The following is a 21,695-nucleotide window of genomic DNA, read 5'->3' as shown; positions in this document are numbered from 1 at the left end:
TTTCTGAGAATGAGATATGCAAAAAATATGTTGTTTTCCCAATGTTAAAATAAAATTCTTACAATTCTGTCTTTGAAAATCTCCGCTGCTTCCATGTTTTCATTTTGCTTCCTGTCAATCAAATATCTGTGAAACCCATGAATAAAGTGTGTGTCTCATCCCCGCTAAATCTGGTCTATATAGAGGATGACTGCCTATTACTGCTATCAATTACTCCAATAGCTCAAGAGGCAGAGATCTGGATGGTAGATATAAAGGTCCCAACCCTGCTGATGAACCATTTGAGAATGACTGATTTTTGATTTTTCAGTTTACTTCTTTAAAATTTAGGATATTTTACACAAAAACTTTATGGAAAAGCACAGGCCCCTGCCTCATTTGTTGCAGAAACTGGGACAGTAGCATGTCATGACAGTTAAAGAAAGCCTTGCAACAACTCCACTGAATGTCTTAGATGGTCCAAAATGGCACTCTTGATGCAATGTGACCTCACACATATGGAAGGTCATGTTGTGCGGAGGATGCCATTTTAGACAAAAATGACATTCTCCATGGGGGCTAAATAACCACCACAACACAGAGCCAGTTGGGCATTCAGGGCATGTGATGCATGACTTGCATGCATCAGTGCCATGCCACTCAGTTGGAAGATGTCTAGTGAATGAGGCAGGGGACTGCAGGAAGAGAAGAGATGATCTTATACTTTAGGTGGTTGAACACCATTCTGGAGAATGGGATCCTATCAGCGCCTCTGCCACAGTATTCCTATGTGATGCTGGGCAAGTTACGCAACCCAAACTTTTCACAGGTGGTGACTAATTGTGTGTTACTCATTTTCTGGGTGCCCAACTTGCGACGCTAGGTCTGATTTGCAGAAGTGCTGGCCACTCCCAAATGCAACTGAAGTCAATGGGAACTGTGCTTTGAACACAAAGTGCTATATGATATTAAGTACCCTGAAAAAATCAGATCCTAGGCATCACAAATTGGGCAGCCAAATTAGTGGACTCTTTTGACCTCAATCTGTCTGTGCTTTAATTCTCCAGGTATAAAATAATCGCTCCTCATCTCCCTGGAAATAATTTCTTTAATGTTTGTAAAGCACTCGATGCTACAGTGCTACCATAGAAAAGACTGTGAAGAAATTAATACATCTATATTCAGAGCACGGTTTGAATAGTGTGCAGTAAATAATGCAAGATGGTAAAACAAAATATTGACTAGCTGCTCATTTAATGAGCACAGTCCAACCTGTGCAATGAATAAGGCAGGGATCCTACATGAAAACATAATATGTCATCATGTTTCATAATGCATATACACAAGGGGGCTGAATTCAAGTTGCACAGGAAGATAGGCCTTGTGTCGGGGTTTGACTAAGTAAGGCTATTGACTATCATGGTGGTGGAGGTGGTAAGCTAGACAGATGTATAGAAGATCTGATAGATAGGGTGGCACAAGTCATCTCTCCTGCTAACATGGAGCACTGTTTCTACTGTTAAAGAGAAACGTGACTAGTTTTGAAGAAGGCTGTCTGGTCATTATGGATTAATCACTGGTCACACCCCCAAAGGAAGAGATCTGCAGGGATTGATCATAGTTGAGTCTGTGGAGTAACCAGAAAAGAATGCAGGAGGCTGTAGCCTGGGGTCTCCATGTGAGAGAGGAGAATTATGAGAGATAGGTGAAGGTAGGAGGCCTGTCACCGGGTGAGGTTCAGTGGAAGAGACCACAGAGGAGTCCAAGTGCAGCTAGCCCAATAACCATGACAGAAAGGTGCCATTGTATAGGAACCCCCACATAGCCTGTTTGCTCAACTGAAGCTAATCATCTGGCTATTCCTTTAGCAGCAGTTTCTTCCATGTGATCCCTATACCTGGAACCTTTTCCCCATACCATCTGCTATATCATCACCCTTTATTCCTTCCTTTGAGTGCCTTGTCAAAATACATGGCAAGGAAGCTTGTAAATCATTTGCCTTTTAAAACAACCCTCCTCCTCCTCCTCTTCCCCACAAAAATCTATGTTACATTAACACTTCAGCATCACCCCTGCAAGTGACCACATGATCTTTTTGTTGTTGCCATCACCTTCCCCTTCCTCATTCACTTCCTGTTTCTATTTTTAACTTAAATTATCGATTCTTTGTTTTGCAAAGTCCCATATATAATAATAGTGGGTTAGATCCAGGTGTAAATTGACACAGCTCATTGAAGTCAATGGGCCACACCAATTTACACTGGCTGAGGATAGAGCCCATCAGCTCAAAGAACAGAATAATGTGTTTGCATAGTTTGAAATTTCTGGGAATTGTCTGCAGCAAGTTAAAGAATGACACTGAAAAACCAGAGTCCTTGCCCTTTGACTGCTGGACTGCAGCCTGTCCTCCATTTTCCATGCTATTCTGGAAAACATGGAGTAACCTTCCTCTAAGAATCTTGGTATTAAATATGACTTTCTAAAAACCAGCCTGTACTGGGGATAGGCAACACACTAGGTCCCCAATCCCATGAGTCAGAAAACAGCATGCCAGCATGCTATGAAGGGCTGCAGTAGCCAGCCAGGCTGTACAGCCATCTGGCATTCTTTGAAATTAGGTGAGTTGTCATTAACTGGCCCTCTGCTTATTAAATTTTTGGGTGTCCCCAGAGACCAGCGGATAATTGAGCTGTGCTGCATACATTATACAGGATTCTATAACCACAGTAGAAAAAAAATTAAATTTAGTAAGATCCTTACCTTTCCACTATTACATAGCCAACTTTTCCATAACTCACATGTGGAGTTTCAATTGCCTTCACATAAAGCAGATCCTTAGCTGATGTAAATTATCATATTGCCATTAACTTCAAGGGAGTTATGACAGGGTCTGGCTCCTAGAGCTTTACTGTACAAAACAGTAAGACAATCAATAGGCCTTATTTTAAAATGGCTTTAAAAGACAATTGGCTTGATGCAGGTGAATATTCAAGTGGAAACAAAGATAAAGGGTCTGGTGAAAAAATGCTACTTTCCTTGCCAATTTATCTTCTTAGTTAATTGATATTTCACACCGTAAGAGCTGATGCTTTTCAAATGCAATGTCAGATGTTTGGAAATTCAGAATCTAAGCCTGCTTTTTCTTTAATGTCAAAAAAATAAAACAAAACAGCCTTACTTCCCCCCTCCCCACATGGAAATCAGTTTACACAAGATATCCTCTACTATTTGAACTCTGGTTTCCCCAGAATGCAGTTTAATGTCATTCATGCCCCTTGATAATAGTGGGCACTATGCATTACAACCTGACTTATCAACATTTGAAGGCCTGAACAGGTCTGCAAACCTTTTGCAAACTTAGAATTGGGCTGTAGTTATTTGCTGTGATTGTGACAGAATAAACCCTACATATTACTGTGTGTTCAAATCCTACACACTATTGCAGTAATTTATGTACAAGGCATGTCTTGTAAGGTATCGTGTGAAAACTAATAATTTCCTGGTCAGCATCATCTGATAAAATGTGTGTGGCAACATTGTATGTCAAGCTATAAGATTTCCCCATACGGTGTTATTAACACATGTTCCAAACCCCACAGCCCTACCCAAACTGAGGTTGGCAAACAGGACTGTACCAAACAAAGGAATGTGCGCTCTGCTTAATTTGTATTTAAGCAGTAAACAGAGCCTTCAAGCAGAAAGGGACGCAAAGAAAGCTCAAACAGGTGAGGAAAAGCCAGCAGGGGAAATCCTCCCACACAGACTCTTTGTCTTTTAGTGCCTAGCTGGAAATGTTTTTCAAAAGAGGGACTGAAAGTATAAAAAGGAGGGAAAAACACCCCTAGGCATCCCCTTCCTCCCCCTGTCCATCACATTCAGAACACCTGAAGAGAAAAGGGAAGCACGCGTTGCACTCTGGGGGAGGGATCCTGACCTACTGCGTTTGGTCAGTAAAACTGTTGAAAGCATATGGTAAGAAACTTTGCTTGAATCTGATATACAGGAGAGCATCAGAGTTATGAACACACGAGTTACGAACTGACCAGTCAACCACACACCTCATTTAGAACCTGAAGTACACAGTCAGGCAGCAGCGGCAACAAAAAAAAAAAAAAGGCAAATACAGTACAGTACTATGTTAAACTTAAGCTACCATTAATAAATAAATAAATAAATAAATTTAATAAAAGGAAAGCAGCATTTTTATTCTGCATAGTACAGGACAAATATTTCTGGGGGGGAGGGAGAATATGGAACTGGGGGTTTGTTCAGGACACTCTGAAGCATAAGGAAAGCTGGTGAGAGCCAGAGTATAACCCAAGTGCAGCTGGTAATGCACCCAAGGTTGCAGGGCACAGGTGATGCAGCTGCGGATTAGTCTGGTTTATACCATGACATGTCACAGTGATATTTAAATAAACATTTCATGTTATAACTGTTCAGCATGTATTGATCTCTTCTACTGAATTCCTTCTTTGAATTCACATTTTAAAGCAGGAGTAAGGAAGTTTTTCTTTTGGCTACATTTTAATAAATAAAACACCACCGCTTCACTTGGTGAAAACACATTGCAGAGAAATGCTAAGAAACCCTACAGACACTCCTGTGAGACAGTTATTAACATCTCCATTTTACAGATGGGGAAACTGAGGCAGGGAGAGACTACGTAATTTGCTTACAGTTACACAGGAAGTCAGTGGCAGCACTAGAAATAGATCCTGCACTCAACCCCCAGTTCTATGCTGTAAACACTTCCAGTGCTTATTGGAGACCTTCTGGATGTCAATTTAAATTAATTAACTGACCCTATATTGAATTACAGGATTTACAGAAGACCAAATAGAGCACTCAAACAAGAGTTACATGCATAGGTCTTGTAAAGAAGAATACCTCCCCCACAACTCCTTCTTATCCCCAAATATTACTCAATCCCATTCTCCTCTGGCCCTTTTATCAACCAGCCAGGAGTGGTGCCAGGATTTCTGGCGCCCTAGGCAGAATTCGGGGGGTGGCATTTTTGTGCCAAACCTTTCATGAAAAGCCTAAAAAAAACTAGTGGTCTTTTCTTTGTAGATTGGGCTCAAGTTTAGGAGACAAGAAGGAAACTCCAAAGCTAAGGATCCCCCCACCCTGCCAGAGATGACCCTGCTGCTAGTTCTCTTCCCTCTCTTTCACAGCAGCAGGGAGCTCTCAGCTCAGAAAACTCAGATGGCTTCAACTGTTGCACAGTATTTGAGAAAAGAGATAGACAGTCTCAGATGCTGGGAGCCAAATTATTTAGGGCATTAAAAACTGCTGAACTGATAATAAATCCTATTAAATGTACACTGGGCAAAAGAACATTTTCTCAGGTACGTGTTGTGAAATGAATTGGTGAAACTAAACATGTCCAATATAGAAGTCACTCAAAATAAATCAGTTCCCAGAACGTGAAAGTAGTTTAGGTAATTTCTAGGCCTGACAGGTTATTAACACCACTTTATACTAGATTTTTCTACTATTACAATGTCATTAGCAAATTTAACATGCAAAAAGGCCAGAAAAAAATGGATCCCTCTGTGTGAACAGGGATTATAAAAATTTAAAGCAAAATTATGTCGTGTCCCTGTGTTAAGAAATCTTGACTTCAACTGGCCTTTTATTTTCTAATCTAAACAGATAAGTCACAGATGGCCCTAAGGCTAAATTGCATCATGGAGTGGGAATAGAATATCTAAATGCTATACACATCAGTAGAAAAACTGCCAGGACTGGCAACTGTAGGTAATACACTATAAGTAGCACATTCCTAAGGGGAGCAATTTAATATACTATACCTGGCAGCTCTCACAGCTGCATTGCCTGGGAGGAGCTCACAGCCCTACTGCCCCAGAGTGCTGGTGGCACAGTGAGCTGAGGCTGTGGAGAAGAGGAAACAGCCTCCCCAGCTTGGAGTTCAAGGGCTGGGCAGGATGCTCCTGGGGGCCAGATGTGGCCCATGGGCCATAGCTTGTCCACCTCTGCTCTAGACCATACTGCCTTCCTGGTTTTGCTATTGAGTATACTAAGCTGCTTTTACACAGCCGTGGCCATAAACAAACACATTTATTTTAAGAAACGGAACTGTCATTCTAACTGGTTTATTAACTAATTCTCAAAAACTCTGAACTGAATTGAATGGCTTATTGAATAGTTTTAAATAGCTAACAACCACTGCAAATGCATTTACTTTATTTTAAGGGGTATCCATTTCAATCTAAGGCGCCTAGAATGGAAAGGGCAACCCTAAAAATAAAGTGAATGTATTTGCAGTGGTTACTGATTGTATTATACCTCTTCTCTGCTGTAAGTATGTGGTGTATCTGCATTATTTGAAGACATCACTGCATTACTGTACACACTGGAGAGAGCAGATTTAAACAGTATTGATACCTTTTAAAAACTTTGATCAGAAACCTTCAAAACAAGGCATCAGTCATGTTTTAATCTGTAATTTAAATTACAGAAGAATTTCCATTAAAAGAAACACAAAATCACATAACTTCAAAGAGCTGGCTTAAAAAGAAAATGTAAAAGTATTTCTCCATAATTTATATTTTCCCCTTTTGCTTGTAATAATGGGAGCTGAGCAAATAATTCACAGTGACTAATTTATTTCATTAACTTATATTTTTGCTGCTTGTGGAATATCCATCAATAGATTGCCAACTCTTCAAATTTATTCATAATTAACATTATTTGATGAATATCTTTAATTATTTTTTCTATATAGCTTGATTGTAAATATATGGAATGGGTGAAAGTCACTCCTGTGCAGCAGGTCAGTATTATGTACAGTAGATCTATACTCCACTTATGGTGTTGGCTTGAGTAGAACTTAAGTAGTGAATAGGTCTTGTGCAGGCCTCTGCACCAGGGTAAATTTCAACCAAGGTGAGCTGTGTTGCTAAACTGGGACCGGTCAGATAACATACTGCCCAGAGACCCTGTTTGGCTGGGACAATGCTGGATTTTGAACACAGAGCCTAGAGAGTTTGTGTCCTAGTAAAGTTATGGGGCTCTTGGCGAGTGGAAAAGCCTTTCTATTCATGCCATTAAAACAGCTACCAACTCTTTTGCACCTTGCCTGAGTTGCTGGGAGTTTTCTTAGAGGGGTTGGAAGGGCACCACTTCTGGTGAGTGACTTAATCACCAAGCTATATAGTCATTCTCACTCATTCTTTCGGCCCAACGATATTTAAGTATTTGTACAAAGTGGAACAGTTTCATCAAGAGAGACTGAATCACAGAGTTTAAGGCCAGAAGGGACCACCAGATTACCTAGTCTCACCTCCTGTACATCATAGGTCACCACCACCACCCAGCACATGTACAATAAACCCAACACCTGGAATTAGACCGATGTATTACAGCCCATAGGAGACTAAACTCTTATTTGCCACAGGCAGAAAATAGGATGGACTGTGCTATTGTGGTTTTACAGGGATGGACTGAGGTGCACTCATGCCCAAGGTCACTGCAATGAGCTTTAGGAACCTAAAACACAAACCAGAAGGGACCCACCACCACCCCCAGGCTGCCAACCCCTGCCCGCTATCATTGTAATCAAACCTGTCATACAACCCCATACACAATTATATCCAGATCTCTCTTAAAACTAATTAAACTTCCTCCTGGGAGGTTGCTCCAGAACTTCACTACTCTTATGGTGAGAAACCATCTAATTTCCAGTCTGAATTTGTTCTCATGCCAACACTGAGAGCAACTCTCCTCAGAATAGCCTATATACTATTGGTTAGGATGCTCATGTGGTTGTGCATGCATGTGATCTGAGTTCAGTCCCTTCTCCAGAGCAGGGAATCAAACCTGGGTTTATTAATTCCCTGGCAAATGCCCTAACCACTTGACTAAAGGCAAGTGGTGAGAACACACATGAGACAAGTGCTCTAACCACGGGTCTATAAAGTGAGGCATAACCAGTTAAAAGAATACTTATCAATGGCCCACTGTCAAACTGGGAGACTGTATGTAGTGGGGTCACTACAGGGGCTAGTCCGAGGTCTGGTACTATTCAATATTTTTATTAATGACTTGGGTAATGGAATGGAGAGTATGCTTATAAAATTTGTGGATGACATCAAGTTGGAAGGGGTTGGAAGCATTTGGAGGATAGGATCAGAATTCAAAATGACCTTGACAAATTGGAGAATTGGCCTGAAATCAACAAGATAAAATTTAATAAAGACAAGTACAAAATGCCATACTTAGGAAAGAAAAATTAAATGCCCAGCTACAAAATGGGGAATAACTGGCTAGGTAGGTAGTTCTGCTGAAAAGGATCGGAAGGTTATAGTGGATCAAAAATTGAATGGGAATCAACAATATGATGCAGCTGCAAAAAAAGCCAATATCATTCTAGGGTGTAGTAACAGGAGTGTTGTATCTAAGATACGGGAGATATCTGTCCTTCTCTACTTGGCATTAGTGAGGCCTCAGCAGGAGTGCTGTGTCCAACTCTGGGTCCCACATTTTTAGAAAGGTGTGGACAAACTAGAGAGAGTGTCCAGAGAATGGCAATAAAAATTAGGACAGGTTTAGAAAAACCTGACCTATGAGCATTTTTTTTTAAAATGGGCATGTTTAGTCTTTAGGAATGAAGACTGTGAAGGGACATGATAACAATCTTCAAATATGTTAAGGGCTGCTATAAAGAGGACTGATCTATTGTTCTCCATGTCCACTGAAGATGGAGAAGTAGTAATGGGCTTAATGTGCAGCAACAGAGAGTTAGGACAAACTTCGTAACTATAAAGGTAGTTAAGCTCTGGAATAGGCTTCCGAAGGAGGTTGTGGAATCCCTTGGATTGGAGGTTTTAAAGAACAGATTGGACAAACACCTATCAGGTATGGTCTAGATTTACTTGGTCCTGCCTCAGCACTGGGTGCTGGAATTCAGGAACGCCTGAGGTACCTTCCAGGCATACATTTGTATGATTCTATGAAATGAGGCAAAACTAGCTTGCCCATCCCTACAAGAAATGATCTCTAAGTACAGTGACACGCAGAGCAGAGTAATCTGCCCAGACTGGTTGAGACTGTTTCTAGTCAAAATATGAGTGCACATTTATGCTACTTTTCAGCACGTGGTTAGGCTGCAACTGCACAGTAAGCTAGAATTTGCCCATTTTATATAAAATCATGCATACTCTGAAGATCAGTGCAATGCCCAGGCACAACACAGTGAGCTAAAGATGGAGATACTAAATTTCCTATCACTCAATTCCGACCTTTACTTATATTAAGGCAGTCACTTTGGATTTCCATGTGTGTCATTCTAGTATATTTGGTGGAAGATTAAAACATGCCCCTTCTTTCCTCCATACAGCTTTGTATAACTGTTTCTTTCGTTTCCAGGCCTATATAATATTTGATGTTAAGACTTATGAACCTTGAAAGTGCACTCAATTCTCTGAATTAGCTTTCTGTGCTATTGTGGTTTCACAGGGCTGGTACTGGGGTTTATTGGTCCCCTTTGTGAACTTGTCATGTTCATTTACACTCTTTGCCCCTTTGAAGCAGCAGCATAAGTAATAAATTAGTACTGGCTGTGACATGGTTACAGGTGAAAGAGTTCCTTTTCTTTCATGCTGAGGAAAAAACTCAAGTTGTGTAAGACATAACAACTTCGTAAAAATGCAGTAGGTAGGAAAATTAGTGGAATGAAACTTGGCCTTTTGTGCAGATACATTTAACTGGTGTTATCAAATCTTTCTGAATGTCTGATGAGACTTGTGTAATTTTATTCAAAATGACAGAAACTGGAGATGTTTAAATGTCTCTACATTCTTGTCAGTTATTTTTTCACACATAGTATATAGCATCTTTCAGACATCTCAGATACTGTACAATAAGCAATAAAATAATGAGATTGCTCATTCTACAAGATTGCCTAGGTTACTCATACAAAACAATTCCCAGAGATGGTCTAGAGTAAAAAGGATAGAACTCTGTAATTTAGAAGCTATGGGAATATTCTTGGCAATGAGGGAAGTATGGAAGACTGTGGGAGGAAGAAAAGGGTGATGGGGATTACCGTCAGTTTCAGGCAAAAGTGAAAAATACCTAAGGCCTAATCCTGCAAAGTGATGTTGAGTATCCTGAGATCCCATTGAAGTTAATGAGGGCTGAGGATGCTCAGTCCTATGCAGGATCAGGTCCTAGCACACGGTAAGATTAAAGACAGGGAATGTCTCAGATTCTTAGCAAGAGGTCCAGATAGAAGAGTGTACCACACAAGTGAAGAGCAGCCACCACATATGAAATACAGGAAACTGGGAGAAATATGAAGAAAGATCTGAAGAGTGAGAAGCTGGTGGGCAGGGGTAGCTGTAGACGGGTCACTAACCTTAGCTGCAAATGGACTTGTTAGTTAAGAGTACTGCTGCACATGTTCCTAGATCAGTGGTTCTCTATCTTTCAAGACTACTGGACCCCTTTCAGGAGGCTGATTTGTCTTGCGTACCCCCAAGTTTCACCTCACTTAAAAATTACTACTTTCAAAATCTGATTTAAAAATACAAAAGTATAACAGCACACTTCAGTTACTGAAAAATTGCTTACTTTCTAATTTTTACCATATAATTATAAAATAAACTGAAATTTTAGTTTGTACTCACATCACTAGTGTTTTTCATGTAGCCTATTATAAAACTAGGCAAATATCTAGATGAGTTGATGTACCGCCGGAAGACCTCTGTGTACCTCTAAGGGTACACACACGCCTAGTTGAGAACCACTGTCCCAGATTAAGCAGCCCATGCAGAAATCATGTTTCTGCCTCTTTGGAGCTTGCTACTAGAATATGCAGTAAATAGCCTGATACAATGATCCTATCCTATTCTGGATGATGGAAGAACTATGCAATTCAGCTTCAGACATGAATGGTGCATAATAATCATATTTGTGGCTTATCTTCTTCAAATCTGTTTACAAACACAGGATATGATTCACCTTGGGTTTTGCCAGCTTTTGCCATAATGGCTCATTATAGCTTTTTGCTACCTTGCGTACGGACACATCTGAAGGTGACTAGGGGCTGATGGAGATGTGGCAATAAATGAAGTCTCGTGGGACTCTACCGTAGAGAGCTCAGACAGAGAAAGCTCTGAGTTGAGAAGCTGTTGGTCAACAGGCTAGAGCTTCTGTCTCTATTTTTTGATTTACTAGATTGCATTTAATGTTTCTATTTGGATTGCTTTTTAACTTCTTCCTTTCACTTTTGAAAAGAAACCAATTAAAAAGCATTTTGTATTTCATTAATGAAGAAAAGCCATCCAGGAACAAATTCCTGTACCCCCCTGACATCCTACTCAACCTGGTCTACATTTTTTTGTGCCTGGTGCTCTCCCGATTGAGAGAACCCTCAAACTATTACTTTATTATTATTTTTATTTTATTTTTACTAGAATGAATATGTTACAAAAAAGGAGGTAATTTTCTGTAGCTAGTTCTCTCTCGCTACCAATGGAAGGGAAAGATATTAGTTTCTTCAAGTAACACGGTACAAGCCATGCTTTTAGTTTTCTAAAATTTCGAACTACTGAAGGTCATATAGGCCTCATAACTAGAGGTGGGCATGGACCAGAACACCACATCCAAACCCCGTCACACTTTGAGGACTTTGAGATCTGGAACTGAACCGCACTGCTCGGTTCTATCTCACTAATGGGCAGAAACTTGCACCTTGATTCCATACACCCCTGCAATTCTGTGGATCACACCCATATCTACTCAGAGAACAACCTTTCATTGTCCTATTTTTTGTTCGTTTTATCTGTCATATGGTCAAGAATCTTGACAGGAACCTCATTGCTTTTGTCTCATTGTGTTAATCTTCAAAGTCTCACTGTTATTAAATAAGAGATGAAAGCTGTGCTGATGTCTACTGGAACATTTTTTAAAAACTGTCTGATTAAGGACTATTCTGGTTATAAATATCCTCTAATTTTCCTTTGCCTTTTTTTATTACTAGGTACATTTACAAAAAAATAGGATCTTGTTTCCAACTATTTGTTGGCTCCTTCTCCTTTGTGGGCCACCTGCAGTCATAATCCTGCTTGAGATATCCAGAGGGTTGTAGAGACAATAAAAAATGCCCAGTGCAATTTAACCAGTTTCGCTTGAGTAAAGACTACAAATTCAAACCCCTTATTTTCAGGCTTCTGCAAAAAATAAACACTATCTTCTATTATTGTATTTCAAATCTCTGCACATTTGCTTTTAGCAAAAATACTTGCCTACATTTTCTAGGATTTATTATTTCAGGAACTCAGTAATTATTTCTGGAACACAGAGAAATCTTCAATTCAAAGAGAAAAATGTACTCTCTAATTACATTTGCAATTCAATAAGTTTTGCTTGTTTCTATGTTTCTAAGGTAATTCTCCTGACTTGACAGCACACAATATTAAGGACAGTTATGAGAAAAAGGAGGTATTTGCTGACTATTTTATTAATCATGTGTATTGTGATAGCACCTTCAATTGAGACTGGGTTCATGTCGTGGTAGGTGCTGTCCAAGTACTAGTCTCTGACTGGATATAAATGATCTGTGACAGATATGACAGTATCCTTCAATATCCTGGGCATGTCTTATGGAATTAAGTTAAATCATTGAATTACATACACCACCTTTGGGGTTCATTGTATTGAAAATGCGAATGTTTGTGTGCTGTTATGGGATTGTATGGAACTTCTTTAGGAGAAAGAAGGATTAATGTAATCTCTGGGAGATAATGTGAACTGCAAAAGATTATGTTGAACAATATAGCTGACATGATTGATGTTTTGAGAGAATATGGGTGAAGTGGAAAACCTCAGAAGTGGGGAGGTGAGGGAAGGGGAGGAAATTTTGTCCTGAGGGGAGACCTTTTGTCTGTTGATCACCTGTCACAGGAGGTCTGTTCAAAGATTCAGTCTGGATTATCCAGGGCCAATGGACAAAGGAAGGATTTTTGGATAAACAGCTTGGTTTTAAACAGGCTCAGGGCCTTCCTCCTAATCCATCAAGCTGACAGGACCTCTGGTCCATGGAGGGCTCCAATCCTTCAGGAAAAGTTGGAAGGCGTTGACCTACTGAGGCCCCATGAGATGGGGTGCTAGTTGGAATCTGAGGCTGTTGTGAGCTTGTCACCATAGAATAGAGCCCTGTGTGGGTTCTGAAGCCCTAATCACCTGCCAGAGCTTATGTCAGAGTTGGGGTGATCTCTGGTAAGCTTATTAGCATGCATGTCGGTTCTTCTATTGTTTTTAATATTTTCTCTGTAATGCTTTTATCTTAAAAATACAATATGTTGTAAAGGAAGTGCTGTGTGCTCACTTATAAGTGTAGCAATTACATTGTGCACCATTTCTGAGGAGGGAAGTGAAGCAGGAACCTTAGGCAGACTGTCTTTTGCTAGGAATAACACAGTGAAAGTAGAGAATCATTCAGCCTAGAAATACCCCAGTCAGGAGGGAGAGAGATGCAGGTCTCCATCCAAGAAAGGCAAAGTCTTAGAAGCCAGAAGCCTGAGTGTGGGTGTTCTTGCTGAACCACTACAGGGAAGCACAGGTGCAGTTGCCCTGAACTGTGACATGGTCATAGGAAGAAAAGCTGGCAGGATATGTTGTTTCTCTGCAAATAAAGATAGTTAAAAAAAAAAAAGAGAGAGGAAGGAAAAAAAAAAGACAGGTAGAACTGTTTCTTAGCAGGATGGTTCCAAAATGCTCCACAAAAGCACAAGCCGGCTTTGTAAATATAGCTTCATGTTCACCTTTCAAGACAAGAAAGAATCAAATCTAACTGAACAGAGATAATTATGACTGAGTATCGTTGATTAAAAATAAAAACAAAAATCAAACACTCCATCTCTCAAATATACCCCTTTTCCAAGATGGAATATAGGACATTACAAACTGTACATATGATGATGTATAGATAATCACTTTTGTATACACACCTCTGCTAGGTGAGACTTCCTCCAGATTCACTGGAACTGCTTCTAGCCAGGATAATGTCGCAATTAGGAGCGTTAAATGCACTAGATTCTGCCAGTAGTGTGCCCTTCAAACTGTGCTGAACATATGTAACAATGTTAACCTTGACTTCCACTCCCCTCACTCAGCACTCCCCCTGGCAGTTGTTATTCAATCTGATCAATGGCAACTGGCAGTGGTGCAACAATTATACCAGTGAGTCAGGGTCTCTCCAGAGATTTTTGTTATGCACAGTAAATTCTTTTTGCTTCTCTGGCACTGATATTCTTTTATTTAATAAAATGTCCCACTTTGAGAGACAGTCAAAAATATATCTATGCTTAAAGAACTGACCTACTTCAATAATTTTTGATAAGGGGTGTGAGAACATAGTTTGAGAACCAAAGGGGTGCAGGTTGCAGTAAAAGTTAAGAACCTAGTAAAAAATAAGATGTCCAGTGGGTGTCTTACTGCAGACACTACGAACATCACAATCTCATGTGCTTATATATATAATTTTTCCTCCTTGAAAATGTCGAATAAAAATAAATTATTAAAATATAATCTCACCTATAACTTTTCCCAGGAAGAGCGCCTTTGGGGAGTTGAACTGAGTGTCAGAAGCTGTTGGCAGACTGTAACTTGCTGGAGGATAATGATCAAGCTGGGGAAAGTAAAAAACAAGAGGAGACTTTTAGAACCGTACCCTGTTACACTGCTAATGAATCAGGTCTTCCTTGTGGAGATTATAGGTCCATTTAGATCGCTGTTTCTGGATGCTCTTGTTTTATCTGTGATAACAGTGACAGTACCCTTGAGAGCCAAGGTCAAGCCACTGTTTTGCACGAAATTCATTGTACCTTTAGTGGTCAGAAGTAAATGAAGGGTAGTTCAGGACACTCCTTTTATGCACTAAAAAGCCTGCACAAAGAATTAAAATGGGAGGTGTGTGAATGGCCTCAAGGGACATTGCTTTCTAGAAGGTTCTGAGCTCATGCAAGCACATTTATTTCCAAAAATGTGACTATACACAGGCAATACTCTCAAAGAACTACAATTACTGGTAACTACCTTCTCTAGCTTCCTTACACAAACTGTCCAAGGAAAAGCCTAAGAGCAGAAGCTCTTGTGCTTATTAAACTGGGAAGGAAGAAAGTGCATTGGTGATGTCATAAGACCTGTAGAAAAACCTCTGTGAACACATTAAAAAATGATTTTCAGTTGCACATAACTTTACTATTCACCAACTCTTTAAAGCTTAGTCATGGATGTACACACCAGGTTAAAGTCTTAACGTTCAGCCATTTTTGAGTTATCTCTATGGAAAAGATTATAGCAGTATTTTCTTACGTTAACCAAATTGAAATTTGTTTATAGTCTCACATAAATCAGAAATGACTGAACAGATTTCCTCAGACATGCAAGAAGAAAGAGTTCACCTTTCAGCTGAGATGGGGCATGTAAAATTTCAGTTTAAGAGAAGATGTTTTTTTCCAGAGTTATAAGCAGGTGAAGACAAAGAGTTTAAAATATAACTGGATTGCGACATAAACCACAGCAGGTGCCAACAAGCACATAGTAAATTATGTACTTGATATCAGTTTCCATGGTAAAAGGGAATCTGGCATCTAACATCACATGCATAATTTCCATTAACATTAATGTGAGTTACACGTGCAGCAGGTGAGAAAAATACATCCATCTTCGTTCAGGAGACAAATGGTAATGGCTTAAATCTGAGTTAGAAATCCAAAACAGTGCTGCACTCAGTGTTGTCATCATCATAGTCACCTGGTTACTGAACTAACAAAGATTTGACAGAGGTATGCCAGGAACAGCTTGTTGAAATAATTACCCCAAATCTGATTTTTTCAGTCTCTCACAACCGGTTTTACATTAGTCTAACACCACTGACTTCAAGAGAATTGTTTCTGATTCATTCTTGTGCGGGAGGAGAATCACGCTCATCTATGTGTGAAACCAGAATAGAACTAATTTTCCTGGTTTTCCCCTGACTTGTGCTTCTGTAAATCAGCGATAACTCCACTGAAGTAAAGCCACTATCAGTGGGAAGATAATCAGGCCCAGAAGCACTGAACTTTATTTTGAAATTGGCTAACATTTCCTTTGAACTCTCCCATCTCCATCACCCATCAAGGAAGAGCTCTGTCTAAATATTTCTTTTTACTGTAGCACAGAATTCTAGCTGTTGGATCTATATGTCTGAGATCACAAGGACACCTATTATATTTATTTGTACTGTGGGAGCACCTAAGAGCACCAGTCATGGACCCTGTTGTGCTAGTAACTGTACAAACATATAACAAAAACATAATCCCTGCTCCATAGAGCTAACTATGGCTGGACAATGTACCTGGAAAGAAAAGTGAAATTAAATTATGATTCAGTGTGAGCATCTTTATCAAAAAATGTTAGGCACCAATCCTGCCAGCCTGTTGCATGGGGAAACTCCTTTTGGCTTTAATGCGAGTTCCATGTGTGGAAGAATAAACCACTTGATTAATCCAAGGGAAATCTCAATTTTGTTATATAGGGACCGAGTATGGCCTGTTCTGCATATGCATGCTATAGTGCATCTCCTCAGCCACACGGACTACTGCCAGCACATCAGACTGGTCCTCTGCTATCTATGCTGCCTTCCCATAGAATATCGAGTCCAGTTCAACATCTTGGTCCTTATCTTCAAAGTGCTCAGTGAGCTGGGCCCAGCATACCTAAAAGGCTGCTTCATGCTCTGGGATGAAGGCTGTGTTCATCAACTCTGCTCCTCAGGCACCCTGGAACTCTCCTGGGAGCCAGTCCCAAACTGTGGAATGAACTCCCACAGGAACTATGGACCATCACAAACCTCACTACCTTTCGCTCCAAGTGCCAGGCATACTTCTTTGACCTGGTCTTCTTTAATATAAACATATTGTAGTGTGTGCATTTAAAACAAAAAAAAATCCTCCCCACCCAAAACCCTACTAAAGCAAAACATGATGAAGCATGGGGTCATTATAGCTTCTCAATAAAATGGCTGTGAGAATATTTTTAACATAGTCAAAATAACGTACTTCTCCCTAACCATTTTAGCTGAAACTACCACAAAAATTACCCAAGGCTAACACCTGGCATGGGAAATTTCTCCCAGAACAGTTTAAGTTTGGCAAAGTTACAAGTAACTGAAAACACGGTTTTGTACTGAGATGTGTCAGACAACCTCAATTATATGTGGCGTGGCTTTGCTGCCTAGAACAGAATGCAGGGGAGTGAGGAATTCCCCTTACATCACTGCACCAGCTACCTGTATCATGGAGAACAGTGTGGGAGGGAGATTCTACTCGCTCTCTCATGCAAGGAGGTGGGGATTAGGAGAAACCCAAACCTTGGCTCTGCCGCTTCCATCCAGCATGCTGGCCAGTACATCTGTGCCAGTGTTTGGGGGAGATAGGCTGTGCCAGGGATGGGGGAAACCAAGAGGCAGAATGTGAATCTCTGAATCATAATCTGTTTCTCAGTCTGCTCAGTGCATGGTGTTAGTAGCAAACCTACAACTGAGCCCATGTCATGTACTTTGAGCTGGTGAAATTTTGCTGTTGGTATCTGCATGGAAATGTTCAAATTTAAGTAAAAACTGAAAAATTAGGTGAAGAAATCCAAAAGTGCAAGTTTCAGATATCTTTATGGATCTCCTCATGAAAGCTCAACTCAAGTTATTTAAATCCCCCCTTTACTTCCCCTAGAAAAACAGGAATATGGGAAAATGACTGAAGTATATGTTTAGAATGAACCTTCACTTTAAATCCAGAGAAATGAGATTTTATGATTCTTTCCTGGGTGCAAGAAGAAGGAAAAGATTTCTGATTATACATAAAATCAGCCCACTACACCAGCTCAAAGCCTTTGGGGAAGTTCTGGTCTGAATTCAGACTCAAAATTTGTGAGTTGTGCCCTTCTCCAGTTTTGACACTATGAATTAAGGGGAATATTGTTCAGCTGGTGGGGAAATAGTATATAAGGTGCTTAAGGAATCTAAGGTAGGTCAGTGGTGAGATTTCTTTTCTCTTATTTTTCTTATTTGTCTGTGTTCTATTCGAACAAGTTTATAAAAGAAAACACAATTTTAGAAGAATCTAACCCAGGACATTTCTAGATCAGTGACTGAAGGAACACAGGCAGCTTGGAAGGACCGGATTCTTTCTAAAACTCATGCTCTACTGCCATCCAGTGGCTGTTCAGGTATCAGCTGCTAGAACTAAACTGCTTGCAGTTATAAGAAATACTGCAATTATCTCAGTCTAATGTAGATCAAGACTCATAAAAGATAGTAAAGAGAATTATTACTATCACATGCTATTTGAAAAGGATATTGCATTATTTAATGAATACAAAATCAATCTTTTGCATATACATAGGATGGCATCATGAATATGTGTTAAATTATAGCTTCTTGATTATCTTTCTGAGTTTTCATTACAGCTTCTTTTCTTTTAAAAATAATTAATTTCATTTGAGCCAAATATAAATACAAACTGGTAGAAAACATTCAGCTTCAGTTCATCAAGCCAATAAGGCTGACTTTATCTGACGTTGCTGTTGTTTAGGGAGAAGTTCAATAAAATTCCATTCTTTTAGATAACTACTCACTTTGATAATGTAAATCATGCTTGCTGCTGGTGCACTTTACTGGTCTTTTGCAAAAAAGCAATGAGCACACCTGGCTCGCACATGACGTAAAATGCAGTGTAAACTAATCTTTTAGGTAGACCGTATCCCCTTGGGGCTGGCAGAGGCCAGGGTCACTACCTAATGCTCTCCTGAGCCCTATGTAGAGGTCCTTCCCTCCTACTTATTCAGGATAGAGGAGAAGAGGCTCTCTATATCTTCTTTCTGATGTTAATTGTAATAACGTCACCTTTTCTTGGACATTTATTGCTATTTTTTACTGCAGAGCTAAAAGAAGAACCCAGGTATCCTGACTCCAACACAGTGCTTTAATAACAAAATTATCCTGAATATATCCAGATACATGACTGCTTCCTACCAAATACCTGTGAGTATTCAGGGTGGTGTCGGTGCATTTCACAACAAGCAGTCCAAACCCAGAAGTCCTTACTCGGTTTTTAATCAGTTCTTATTCCAGTAGAATTCCCATTGACGGCTATGAAAACTTTGCCTGAGTGAGGCCTGAGCAAAAACTGAGTGAGCACATCAAGATTTGGCCCAGCATTAGAATTTCACAGCCACATTTTCTCATTAGGGTCTAGTGAGTAGGCGATGGTTCAATAATGGCTCTACCACCAATTTAAGGCCTGATCTTGCACTTCTGAAGGTAATGGGGTTTTGCCATTGGATTCAATGAGAGCAGGGTCAAGTAGTGGATACGTGACTGTATGCAACTGAACCTAGAAACTTGCTCTGTGACTCTGAGTAAATCCTTGAACCTCTGTGTGGCTCAGTTTGCCCGAGTGCAAAATGGATATGGAACCAACTGGAATGTAGTGAAGTTTCATTAACATTTGCATTAGATATTCAGATGAAATTTGCTATATAGATGTAATTATTATTTGTTTTAAGTAAGACTCCAAATTTTCTTCTCCAGGACTATCCGCTGATTTAAGAACTACTGCTTAGGCTATTATAGTCTTCTTCCAAAGGGATTAACTGCATTCACTTATAATAAAAGCTTTTCACATTGATTTAAATTGGAAATGCAATCAGCATAAGATGCATCACAGTTAAAAATTAAACACACAAGGTTTCCTCCATCCCCTTAAAAAAATAGATCCTCATGTAAACTACTGCAGCACCACTGAAGTCAACAGAGCTACACTGATTTACAGCAGCTGAGGTTCTGGCTCAATATGTGGAAAATATGCAAGCTCAGATGAAGGCTTAATAATTAGGTATGTTTCTAAACATTGGTCTCAAAATGTAACAGGAGCACTAACATGAAAACAGGTCCCTGTTTTGTCTTAAATTAATTCTTTACTTTGACCACCATCAACTGAAATAACATTATGGTAATTTCAGATCATAGTGCACTCTTTTCCCCTATGTTTAACTGATGAACTTTATGTCAAATGTTAACAGAAGCAATAATAGATTATTTAATGCCAGGTTATTAAAGAGTGTGACCCCTTGTGCTCAAAGACAACGTTAATGGGACATTAATTTGTCCAATATGTACTGTCATACAATGTAAAATGTGTATCTATTTCTGGTTATGTTTATTTTATACATGGATTTTTAGGCTTTTAACCTTATTTCTGAGAATATTTTGTGACTTTTTCTGGGCATTTAGTCACAATAGCATTATGTCAATATAATGAGCTCACACACAGAGAAACACATATGCTTTTATTATATGAACTATATGAATTATATAAATTATCTTTCTGCATACAGTGTATCAGGTGAGAGCCAGTGTTTTGTGACATGATCTTAAGGAAGAATTTTGAAAACATTGATTTTTGGGTGGCTCATTTTCTTTAAACAGCATGAGCTCTTTTAATGGAGCCTGATTTCTAGTTGGTGAGTGCTCAGCACATTGTAGAAGTGCAACTCCTCTGAGGCGTTTCAAACACTGAGTCATCCGACACCATTTGAAAATCTTGGCCTAACTCTTAGACCTTATCTACATTTGCAGTGGTGTGTAGGGTACAGGCAGCTATGTCCCACAGTGAAACTCAGTGAAAGGCTTGGCAGCTCCCCACTGCTAGAGCCAAGAAAAGGCTCCAGTGGGGGGAGCTGCTGGAGCTTTTTCCCCATTGCAATGAAAGCCTCTGGCAGTGGGGAACGTTTCACTACAGTGGGGAGGCAGCAGGACACTATACTGCTAAAAAATAGCAGTGTTGACATGGGAGCTGTGTAGAGAGCTGTGTAAGGTACATACTCTGGAGGTTTAGGCATGACCGCTACTCACCTAAGCTGTGCCTCACCATCTACAGTGCTATTTATACCAGCGCTAGTTAGGAGGGTAGTGTCTGTATTCAACATGTCACGGAAAGCGTAGACTTCCCTTAGTAACAGTAGTCACCAATGCTGCTTCATACACATTTGAGTAGACTGAGACAGATAGCCCTTAATACAAAAATGTTAATGTTTGCTGGAGATGAAAACCTTCAAACTGAAGCATCATTGAATGTATATAATGTTGACATCTAGAGTTTATAATAAACACCATTACCACCCCTCCCAGAGAACCACTGGCTGTGTCTCATCATATACACAGAAAGTTAGCAATCAACCTCTGCTCTCTGGAAGACTTCATTTCAGTATCTTGTTATATGTATAGTTCATTGCCATTTGTTCAACATGAAGAGAAATGGGTTGAGATTCCACTTGCATTAGGTTTAGGAAATAGGACTCACACTTCAAAAATCTTTTTTATTTCACCTTTTTCTCTTAGGGGTTTTAATTCCTTCAGAAAAAACCTGAAAATTAATCTTGCTTTGGGATCAGATAAGAAAGATTGATCAACTAGCAGAATATGGGATGCCATAAGGAACATTTATCCTGTCAGGGTGGAAAAAATACCAAAATAAGGCAATGAGTTCATGAAAGATTTACAAATTATGGTCTGTAGAGTCTTTCTTGGTGATCTGGAGAATGAAAGCTTTTGAGAACCAGGCTATGTGTAAGGGGTCTGTGAAAGTTGGTTGTTACCACAGAACAGTGGTTTTCAACATGTGGTCCGCAGATCCCTGGGGTTCCGC

At 39.7% G+C, this 21,695-nt stretch overlaps 1 protein-coding gene across 1 annotated transcript in view; it reads right to left on the bottom strand.

Annotated features, from left to right (window-relative positions):
- CNTNAP2 (contactin associated protein like 2) overlaps positions 1–21,695 on the bottom strand; it is a 1,679,055-nt gene that overhangs the window by 59,857 nt on the left and 1,597,503 nt on the right. The window contains exon 21 of the mRNA XM_030551435.1: positions 14,545–14,638. Within this exon, the coding sequence (XP_030407295.1) occupies positions 14,545–14,638 (94 nt within the window). The remainder of the gene's footprint in view (positions 1–14,544; positions 14,639–21,695) is intronic.

The sequence above is a fragment of the Gopherus evgoodei genome, chromosome 2 (genome assembly GCF_007399415.2).
Source record: "Gopherus evgoodei ecotype Sinaloan lineage chromosome 2, rGopEvg1_v1.p, whole genome shotgun sequence".
In the NCBI taxonomy this organism is placed as follows: Eukaryota; Metazoa; Chordata; order Testudines; family Testudinidae; genus Gopherus; species Gopherus evgoodei.
The sequence above is the reverse complement of the archived record's forward strand: the minus strand, read 5'-3'. Positions and strand labels throughout refer to the sequence as shown.